Genomic DNA, 11,861 nt, shown 5'->3' on the forward strand with positions numbered 1-11,861 from the left:
TTCAAACGGATGTTGTTAAATTAGGCTGTAAACCCGTATAACTTCAAATCAATTTATACACCTCTTTAGATGTTTTAACACGTGCCACATTAAAAACAATAAGAAACCTTGTAGTACACGACTTAAAAATTATTTGAAGGGAAACAAAGTATTTTTATCATTTCCGTTTCAAATAACGCCTTTATGCTTTCCGGACGTGCTTCTTTACCTATATGCAGCATTCTACTTTTTGCGAAAAAAAAACCTCATGGAATCACCGTCTCATCCTTAGTAATTCACATTAATATTACCTGTTTGATTCCCGCGATACAAAATTAAGTATTTCTACGTTGTTTTAATGGCGTGATACGTAATATACCTTCTTTAAATCTGATGGAATAAAAATTACATAATTATTATGTGCCTAATGTTGTCACGAACACTGGAAATTTATAAACCCTTACAACGTAAAAACTACAAAAAAAAAAAAAAAAATAAATAAAAAATAAAAAAAAAATAAAAAATAAATAAATAAATAAATAATTTACATATAAAATAGAGTCTTATGAAAACATTTGCCGATTTTACCAACGCGTTAAGAAGAAAGTATACATTTCATTTATATCATCTCAGTCAAAATCCATTTTCTTTGCAAAAATGCGTCCTCAAACTGGTCCACATCTCATTAAAGTAAGAATTAAGATCGAGATCCTACACACATCAAGAACAAGGGATAATAAGCATAAGCTTGCTCTCGGTTGTATATACTGAATGATCTGTAAAATTTCAAAGTTGGAGTTAAGCATTGGTTTTCTGCACATTTTGTTGCAGACGTCGCATCCTGGTGATCAGGTTTGTGTTTCGCTGGTTACAAGGCTCTAAAATGTACTGAGCACACGTTCGCAAAATTAATAATGAAGGCCGAAAGATGTAATTACTGGCAACAGACGTGACCTTCATTTGAAGATTTCATAGTAATTTTAACTGTGTACTTTGAGCAGCACATACTAAAAGCTCAAGAAAATAAAATATATACTTCACTTTAAACTGTAGTGCACATTCAGTAATATACGAAACTCATTCACCAGTGATTAACAAAACCTGAAATCGCACAGGTCACAAATTTAACTTCTCAACTGGATATCATTTTGCACTAAACCATTCCAACTTGGATTATTATCACTCATTCTTAGAGTGTCGTACTGTATAATATTATCTTATCGTTTTTGATATACCAACACTTCACAAGAATTTTACAGTTCCCATGCGTATTACTGTTGCATGTGACGTGATCCGCCTATCATAGATATATCGATTTCATTATTTGTGTAAAAATATGTGATGTTTTACTATTGTAAATGTTAATTATATATAGCGACGTAAGCTTTCTTTTCGTTCATCTCGCGCTAAGTAAGTTATTCAAAATTGGCGTGCTAATTTTTCGTGCGTGCTAATTACCACATTTAACCCTTTCACACCTGACATACACAATTCTACAGGTAGATGGAATCACCAATATATGTAGTATCGGCCGAACATGCACAATTGGGCAAGTTAATTTTTCTGAAAGCTACTAGCTTAAAGGAAAAACAAAATCATATTTATAAGGATAAGTAGATCATACCAGATTAAGAAAAGAGGTTTTCTTTTTTTAAATTTCTCTTTTTTGAAATTAAAAAAATTGTCCGGGTGGAAAGGTATATAATTGGATACCCTGGACTTTTGACAATAAAGTTTAATTGAAAATGAGATAGAAGAGAAAATCATAATTTTCTCAATTTGGTATTTCTTAAGAATTGGTAACAGTTTAGATAACATTTTGTAAATCAAATCAACACATGTTCTCCTTGCTGATCCATTGCAAGTAAAACTGTAGCTGCGTGTTAGGCCTATTCTAACAACGAAATTAATTCCTTAGACTACAGCACCAACAAACAATTATATAAAATATTATACATTTAAAGCAAATTTCTCCTACAACGTAATATTACTGGTATTTACCCTTAGAATTTTACAAACTTGTAAACTTTGGGGACACACATATCCATTAAAGTGTAAAAACGGGCGAAACTTTATTCACATAATTATTCGTGCACTAAAATATATATCATAATATACCAAAGCGGGGAAGATATTCCATACAAATGAAAATAAGGAAATAAAGAAGTGTTTAATAATCTCACAGAAACATTTTTTACACTAAGACAACTATCATGATCAAGTTCAAAACGTTACAAAATTTGTACAATATTTGCGTTTACGAATAAGTGATAGGGTGTTAGCGGAATGTATGAAAAACAAACGTAAATATCAGAATGGTAAAAACTTGTCGTGGTTAAAGCATGATGAAAGAAGAACAAAATAACAGTATTACTTTGGACTAGGATAATATTTCAAATAAGGATAAAGGTTTAAATTAATGGCAGTGAAAGACAAACTTGAGAGCGACACACTTTTTTTTAACCACTTACATAACTTCTGCCAAATATCTGTTCCATAGATACAACTGTTTATGTATGACTAACAGTATCAATCTGGTGGGGTGTAGTAACGATGTTACACATACCCAAGTTAAACAAGTGAATATGGTTTCACAGTGTGAAACTAAGTCTTCCAAAATATGCAAATTCAATACTGAATCTTGAAGTAGTACATCTGTAACTACCGGGTTCCATAGAGTTACAAAATCGAAGATAGAATCTGTCCGCACGATCCATCTCAAAAAGCTATTACTTGCCATCCGTTACTTTTTTACTTCTATAGAGATAAAAATAGAAAAAATCGTTAATTTGAAGCACTTCCACTTTGAACAGAAAGGTAAGGAACGAGGTAGAACGTACGTTGGGACGCCTATCCGATCGCAGAGCTTCTCGACATTTTATTCAGTGTTTTCTATGAAAATCACATAACAGGAGTACCAATCACTTAAAAAAAAAAAAAAAAAAAGCTCCTCGATACCTGTTACAATTTTCGTTTTTCACGACAAATGCTGAAACCGGAGTAGGAGAATTTTTAACCACTTCCGGTTTGAATAGAGCTTCAACGAGAATGACAGGCAAGCTGACACGATTCTAGGAGACCATATCTCAATACATCTTACCATTTTCGCTTCACGGACATCAGTATTGATATCGAAAGTAATAGTAAGTTTCAAGCACTTGCGGTTCTGATATAGTGCTGCGAATAGTAGAGATATGTTAAAACGTGTTAGATGCTAAAACGCTTCTTACTATCTCACCGTGTTTGTTTTGTGACGATGAACATCGAAACCAGAAATGGTTCATTCTAACTACTTCCAGTTTGAATTGAATTACAATGGAGCAATAATTGATTCTGGTTATATGCCATCTTTTTTTGTTCTGTGGCAATAATGTTGAAAAATATCTTGAAACCGGATGTAATAGTAAACTTGAACGATGTTCGTTTCTGGTAGAGTTCTGTAGGTAATCACGATACTTTCAATTTAAACATTGAATTGTTTGCAGAAATCCGCCTTTCGCAATCTGTTACCTTTTCCGTTCTGTAGGGATAAACGTTGAAACCGGAAATAGCTTATTTGAAATACTTACGGTTAGAACAGACAGTTAACGGAGGAGATGGACCTATTCTTGAGGAGCTTAATCGATTGTATAAAATTGTATCTCAATATCTCTTATCGTCCTTACTCTACATATATCAGTATTGAAATTATCTGTTTAGAAACTTCCCAAAATGAACAACTTGAGATTTTTGTAAAATGCTGTGTGTTGTTATATGTTTACTCCAAACCCTGAATCGGTTGTAAAAGCAGTTTGTTACTGTCTGTTACCGTTTCCTCCCCATGATTAAAAATATTAACAACACAAATGGTTAATTTCGATCGCTGAGCTTTGAATAGGGGTAAGTAGAAAATGTGGAACTTTATCTTAGAACGCTCAGCTGATTGTAGAAACGTAACTCAATAATTCTTACCGCGATATACATATAGAAATAAGTATCGAAAACTTGATATTAAATTTGAGCCACTTCCACTTTTGGTAGAGCGTTTCCAAGAGTCACGTTATGTTTGACGCTCAATTGTTTGTTGAAAAAAGTTTGCTTACTATGTTTCCGTTCTCTAGCAAAGAAGTTCAAACCGGAAGTGGCTAGTATTATCCAGGTTTGGTTTGAATAATATTTCAACGGAGAAGTTGGAGGGTATGCTTGTGATGTTCGTCCAGTGCAAACAGTCGCTTCCAGATAGTTTTAGTGTTCATTCTTCGGAAATAATTTTTGAAACCAGAAATACTAGTAATGTCCAAGAAAGTAGCGGTATGCTGTTTTGAGATGCTGAATTCTTTGCAGCAAAACGTTTTTCCTTCCCTGTTACCGTTTTCATTCTACGGCAATAAACGTTGGAAGCGGTATTAGTAATAGAGAACTTGATAAACTGCCGTTTTAGCAGAGCGTTGAAGACAGTCATTATGTGTTGTGTATAGACACAGGATCATTTGCAAACAATCACTTCTCGTTATCGGATACCGTTTCGTTTTATGGTTTCGTTCGTTAAGTCTGAAACTAATGGCTAGTCTGAAGATATTTCTGTTTGAGTAGAGGGTTAACGGGCGAAATTGAATCTATTCGAGGAACGTTGAAATATCTATAAGAAACAGCATCGTGACCGTATATTCTATATGGAAATCACTTTCGAAACTGGACGGAATACTAAATTTGAACTATCTTCGTTTTCAGTAAAGTACATTGGATAGTCGTGAAAGTTGTGTTAAGACGCTGAATCGTTTGGAAACAAATACTTCTCGCTATATTACAATATTCGTTCTATACCGATAAACGCTGAAATTGGAAATAGTTAATTTGAGCCAATTCAAGTTTGAAAAGAGAGTTAAATAGGATGACGGAACCTATTATTTTGAGGTTGAACCAATTGCAAGAAAACGTTTCTCAATATTTTCTTTTTAACCATTTTGCTCTGATACCTGTTCACAGACGGACGCATGAGCAGATCCGTTCTAGAAAACTGCCGTCACTTACACACGACATAGTTTTAGTAAAAAAGCCTGCGTTTGTATTCATCTACGTTATGAAAAAGAGCATACCATTGAGACCTATGTATATGGTTAAAACAAATAGTACTGATATTATGCCAGATACGAAACGAGTTTTGGTATGCCTGTTATAAAATGTAGTGTAAAAATTTGCGCATGTTCAAATAAAGCAAACACAATTTTAATACTATTTTCTTTTTAACAGGCTTTCTATTTTTTTTATCAGGATAATAATCCATAGGCCATTTTTAAAACAGGTGCTAATACATAATGAGTGACCAAATACGTGATTGAACACAACGTGTGCGTCCAGAAAACTGATACCACCGGCACCAACAGTGAGTAAAATCTTTTGCTACAAAATACACATTCGAAGTAGTTTTCTGAATAAAGTAAAAATAACGCATTACTGTGTAAACAAATAGTGTTATGGCATCGTTCTATATTTTCTGCAAACATAACCTTACCTAATCACCGCTAACCCATGACCACCAACATTCAAATAAATAAATAATTATTAATAAATTCGAGCATATAGAAATTCATTTTGAACAAAGGATACGAAAGTGTAAACATATAAAACAAAACCTAATTTAATCTACCCTTATCGATGAACAAATTATCTAAGATAACATACGAGAAATGCAAGAAAACAAATATTAATAATATATGTGAAGATACAGAAACATTTAAAAATGAAAATATTTCACCTGACGACTTCAACCTCCGACTATTCATCCCAGATGTCAAAGAGTTAACCATGCAAGTATTGGTTTGTCCATTGTATTTACTGTGCAAAAACGCGAAACTAAATCAAGATGTCGTAAATTAGTACGTAAAAATCTACGTACTATACACGGTAAAACCCATTAAAGACCACATTACGGCTACAGGAATAATCCACGCAGTCAAAGAAAGAGACACAAGTGTGAACATATTTGAACAAACCTAGCTTCCACTAACTACTGGTCAAAAAAATTTAAGATAATCTACGAGAAATGAAAAAAAAGAAAGAAAGAAAGAAGAACAATTATTAATAACAAAATATTTTGTTTTGAGAGTAAAAAGTGACTTGTAGCAGCCGATATTTGAACGATGGTTATTTCAATATATTGAAGTAAAGAACTTATGAGAATAAATAACAAGAGCAACATTCTTGCGATATCCATGTCTATTGCTGGTACAATTGCCATTCCTAATCATAATTATAATAATAACTATTATTATAAAAAATGAGCAAAATAAATACCAATGAGCAGCACTAACTGCGCCTGACGACTGTGGATTCGATACTGATACCGCCCCCCTATTTGATTATTTTCCCATCTCTACTCTTCCTAATAATTTGGGGTCTTTCACATCTATAGCACTCTTCTTCATACCGTTAAACTTACGTGTATGTTAACTTGCAGACGAACCGAGCATCATCCTTCAAACGTGATGAGAGAGAGACAGAGAGAGTAAATTTTTAACATCTTCTTTAACACTTCCTTTTCCCCACTTCAGGTAAACCAAATAATGATATATAGCCGACCATTTCTTCAAAAATATGATGTCATGCATAAAATTACTTTGAAGTATAGAAACTATACGATGTCAATTTGTATGCAAGATCAACCAATAGGCAAACATTAACTAGTCGAGATTTACTGTAAAAGTTACAGAACAAATTCGTAATAGCATTTTAAATAACACCGTAGTATGCATGTTATGTACGGATTCGCACACAAAGTAGCTAATAACCACTGTAAGCGAAATCAACTATCAAAATTCAAAGTGCTAAATCATGACACGAAACTGGAAAAATATTTGAGAGTTAAGAAATGTACGTTCCTATTGTATTACTTTAGAACACAAATATGCAAGGAATGACAGCATTTCAGGATGTTACCAATAATAGATTTAGGAACGTGCTAATACATACTCAACACGTATGATATGTAAGTTTATGCTATATACAGTGTCTCCTGCTATCCTCGTTTACGTGTAAACTTATCTTCTTTGACTTATCTCATCCTAACCGACCAATCCCTTTGGTTCTAGACGGACCAACATCCTGCGCTCTGCCCTAAGTTACATAGCAATCTTGTTCTTTTATCGGGTATCTAGCACATGTTGGTTAGTGTTGATTGTACAATAATTCTTATATCGTGTACGTGCAATAAGCCCCTAAAGTGAACCTGTAGAGAGAAATGGAAGTTCCATACCCTAGAAATGATTGCTGAAAATATAAAAAGTCGACTTCCTTAAAAAGAAATGGGTACCGGTATGAAATGTACAGTTATGGGCTTCTACATTATGAAATGAGTAGCGGTGTGGACCTATACAATTAATGAACATCCACTGTTTGTCGGAATTCTCTTTCATCTTGTATTTTGTTAATGTCCCTCCGGAAAAGTGAGGCTAGACTCATTCTAGCTAAATCCTGAGTAAAAGCACAAACGACCATAATTGTTGTTCAAGTATAACACCTTTCACGTTTAAACTTGGAAAATTTTGGGATAAATTTCATTCTCGCGATCTCTTATTTTACACAATCCTCTATATAAATTAAACACTATCGTCGAACACTATAAATTAAACACTATCGTCCTCTATATAAATTAAACACCCATATTATAAACATATACTAGAATTGATGAGAAATGTGTAATATATAATAATCATTATTTCATTAAGATACGAACTATATAAGATTTATATAGGTGGTATCGATTTTATTATTATTATTACTATTAATTGGTATAGCCTACAGCTAGTCTATATGTGCCATGCTATTTCCAAATTGTAGGTTACCGGTATTAATTTACGTTCGAGGTATCTCCCATACCTAAATATTTCTTGTGAAGTATTGTTCTTAACCTATAAACTTTCTGAACCCATGTAACCGTATTACCAATCTGAGCCAATTACTATATGAAAAATTCAACATTACCTTTCTTGCCGAACTGAACTTAATCTTGTTAATTGTTGGGAGTCGTTAGAGTACGACGTACAAGACTCTTGATCCACTATTTCTTTTAGCGTATCTATATTACTTTTAAATGCAGATTCTTGTTCTACTGCAAATTTTGATTTCACCCTATCAACGTTTATTTCCACATCCAAAGAATACTTAGCACCATCCATGTCCATTGTTTGATCTTCTTCCGTTGTAGATAATATTAGTTCTTTGTTGTCAGTCATCAGTTCGTATGTCCACCCTTTCCCTTCCAGTGGATCTTCCTGAGGTAAGTCATAATCGATTTCTTCTTTGCATATCAACTCCAACTTAACAGACGCCTCACCAGCCATTATGATTTCAAATTTAATAAGAATTTGACACTATTCTTGTACTTCCTTATATTTTATGCAGCCAGTGTTAATGAAATGATTTACAAGAAAGTTCACACAAGCAACTTCCAATCAAACATAGGATCAGGTTTTAATAACATTCAGAATAATTGATTTATGAAACAATTGGTTCTTCTTCTTCGCCAGTTTAATGCACCTGGTAGCTCATTGGACAGTTATTGAGTGTATTAAGCGTATAATAAATTAACAAAAGCGTATTAGTAAAAAAAGATTTAAAATATAGAGTAGATAAGTATAGGATGAGATGTGTTACCACCTCCCACATCGTGACACGGTTCAGGTTTAGGTTCAAGGTATTTTCCTTCCTTCTCTTCGGAAGTTTGCTTCCTGCAAAAAAGAAAAAAAATTAAAAGTAAAAAAGTAAAAAAAAGTTAAACAGATCACGTCGGTGTTGCCAACATGATCAGAATATATTATCGTACGTAGCAATTAAAATTATCGTTTTTGTCATTGAATTATTGTATCTTTTGTTTCTAGTCTCAATATAAGCTTTATTATTATAATTAAAAAAGCTAACATGAACATTTACAGCTAAAGCTATATTTAATAATCTGCATAGGAAACAAGATAGAAGCTTAATTCTTTACCAGTTTATCGAGAGAAAAACTAGTTTTCCTTCAACACTTTATGCATGGGCGGCGATTAGGGGGGCAAGAGGGGGCAGTTGCCTCCCACTTTTTTGACGTGACGCCCTAATTTATATAGTTTCATTTGGAAATGTAAACAGGGTGTCCACACAATTTGGAGAAAAAATCTCTGACTTTTCCCTGACTTTCCATGACGAAAGTTCCAGATTTCCCTGACCCCTGGATAGAGATGCAAGGGCTCGGAAAAAAACCGGCTTTTTTGGAAAAAAACCGGCTTTTTTGGAAAAAACTCGGTTTTTTCTGCTTTGCTTTTTTGCTTGGGAAATTTTGGGCTTTTTTCAAAATTCTGCTTTAAATCGATAAAGCAGCTTTGTTTCGCTTCTCTATAACACAGAAAGTCATTTAATTAGTGGTTGATGCCGATAATAATATAAAACCTCGAAAGTAAACCATGAATTTCGAAAAGATATTTTAAACAATTTTACTTCAACATTTTTACATTATGAATTCCAAAGGATTAACCAATGTATATAATAAACACATTTTAACCTCCTATATACAAAAGTAAGCAGAGCTGGCAAGAACCATGGTTGTTTCTGAAAATGCCAAAAACCCGTTTTGGGGGGGCAGTGTAAGCCAGGCTTTTTTGGGGTTTAAACCAGGTTTTTGATTTAGATATTTTGCTTTATGTAATTATAATACATATTCACAGAAATAAGTTTGTTTCGCCTTGGTGTTATTATTCAACAACGGGGTTATGCTGGAAGAGGTCCCATAAGCTTAAAGAAGTCCGGTCAGTAAAGTTCTTAAATTGAGAAACTCTCGCCCTAGCCATCGGGAAAATCCCGTCATTCTTTTAAATGTAAAACAATAACGGGAAAATCCTGTAAAATTTAATTTGCATGTAAAATTTAAAGGTCAACGCATTATAATCAGTACGCTAAAACTAAGTGACACACAATCATAGTCAACGTCTTACGAATAAAATCAGAAAAATAAACACACTGCTGAACAAGACTGCACTTATTTAATATAAAAACACGTTTACACGTGACGTTTCGATCTTCTATCCAAGATCCTCATCAGACGTGAGTGTACGTCTGATGAGGATCTTGGATAGAAGATCGAAACGTCACGTGTAAATGTGTTTTTATATTAAATAAGTGCAGTCTTGTTCAGCAGTGTGTTTATTTTTCTAAAACTGAGGTATTAAATTACAAATTTAGTATGTAGGTATCATTGAAAGTCCAATCCAAGCTAATGTTGGAAGCTAAGTAGGCAATCGATAAATTTTACCAATTTTAATCAATATATTTAAGCAACCTTCGCTTCTTTATAAAACAACAGGCATGCAGAAATATATAATTTGGTTTCGTTTTGTATGTTTAGGCTTAACATCCTTACGTAATACCGAGGTTATCAAGGAGAAGACTTTCGCTTAAAGTGACATCCGAAAGAGTACTTGGTTTACACATGAAAGAAGGGTTGTGGTTCGACCGAGAATTGAACATGGGACACCTTAATTAAAAGGTGAAAAGGAAATAAGACTAATGCAGATGGTTTGACATGTGAAACGTCACCATGAAGTTCACACGATTCGCATTTTTGTTCTTTTAATTTTTTTAGTTTAAACCAGTTATTTAAAAAAAAACAGCTGGTGTAAACGAGCCAACCCTAAGAGTAAAAACTTCTTTCAAAAAATACACAAATAACTAGCAAAATTGTATGTAGTATTTTTACTTCAAAATATTCCATACCCTCTTTTTGAAACAAAATAAAATTAAAATAAAACACAAGAGAAATACTTAGATTTGTATGATACAATTAAAGGCTGCACATGGTTCTGTATATACTTGAAATTCTACAGTAAAGTTTTTTATAATCACCATCAAGGGCGCCCATCAGGGGGGTTAAGGGGGCGCTTGCCTCCCCTAGAGGAAAATGTACTTCAGAATATTGAAAATCCAATAGGATTTTTACATTAGTTACAGCAAAATTTGAAACTATTTTTGAAACGTCACTTATACTTGCCCCTCCTTGGAAACCACAACATGGGCGCCCTTGATCACCATCACGGTTTACCCAGTCCTCAAGTTTTCTGAATTTTTAACAAGAGGGATTCAACATATCATTACGGAACAAAAAAAAAAAAAAAAAAAAAACTACGGAATATATTTAAGTTAAGCTAAATACAACTGCACAACAAACGTGACTGAGTGGTTGGCTTTTGCGCTTCTATCGGGAAGTCCGGGATTCAACCCAGCATTCGACCGTTCTGACAAAGCCTTCCTTCATTCCATCTGAGAATGTAGAAATAGTGCGTGTACTGGCCGACTAGGAGTGTAGGAGTTGGCCGACTTCCTTTCTTATTGTTTTTAAATCGTTATTATTACTAATTACCAGCAGTGACGGTTTTGCGAAGGTTAGAGGATCGGTCTTTCGGACTGAAGCCTGTTCTCCAAAGTTGTGGAATGTCTAAAACGAACGAAATATCTATTAGTTATGCCTTTACTCATAAACTTTAAGCTCCCGTCAAATAAAAATTACGAATGTTTAGAAAAACTAAACATTAGTAGCAAGAAAACCCCTCCCAAAACACTTTTTTAAATTCGCCACTGATTCTCAGTATAAAATGATCTTCAAGGTTGTATCCGGAAGATTATTGCTAAACATATAAACGAAACGAAATATTAGTTATGCCTGTACTCATAAATTTCAAGCTGCTCCCAAATAAAATTAGGACTTTTTAGAAAACGAAACAATCAGAGAAACCCCTCCCAAAGTACTTTTCTAAATCCGCTATTGATTATTTGTATAAATTGGTATTCAAGGTTGTATCTGGAAAATTATTGCTAAATCATTGCACAACTACAGTATAACAGAAATGTGGAAACACGGTTTGACGGACATATTGAAA

General features: G+C 33.6%; 1 protein-coding gene across 2 annotated transcripts in view; it reads right to left on the reverse strand.

The window, feature by feature from the left end:
• LOC145684345 (uncharacterized) overlaps window positions 1-8,656 on the reverse strand; it is a 46,065-nt gene extending 37,409 nt beyond the window's left edge. The window contains exon 1 of one of the 2 annotated variants that reach the window (XM_081756555.1): window positions 7,939-8,656. In XM_081756555.1, the coding sequence (XP_081612681.1) occupies window positions 7,939-8,297 (359 nt within the window). In that variant the 5' untranslated portion in view covers window positions 8,298-8,656. The remainder of the gene's footprint in view (window positions 1-7,938) is intronic. The other variant, XM_081756554.1, reaches the window with a different exon arrangement.
• Between the last annotated feature and the right edge of the window lie 3,205 nt (window positions 8,657-11,861).

This window comes from Thermobia domestica, chromosome 4 (assembly GCF_964235325.1).
Source record: "Thermobia domestica chromosome 4, izTheDome1.hap1.1, whole genome shotgun sequence".
NCBI classification, from domain to species: Eukaryota; Metazoa; Arthropoda; class Insecta; order Zygentoma; family Lepismatidae; genus Thermobia; species Thermobia domestica.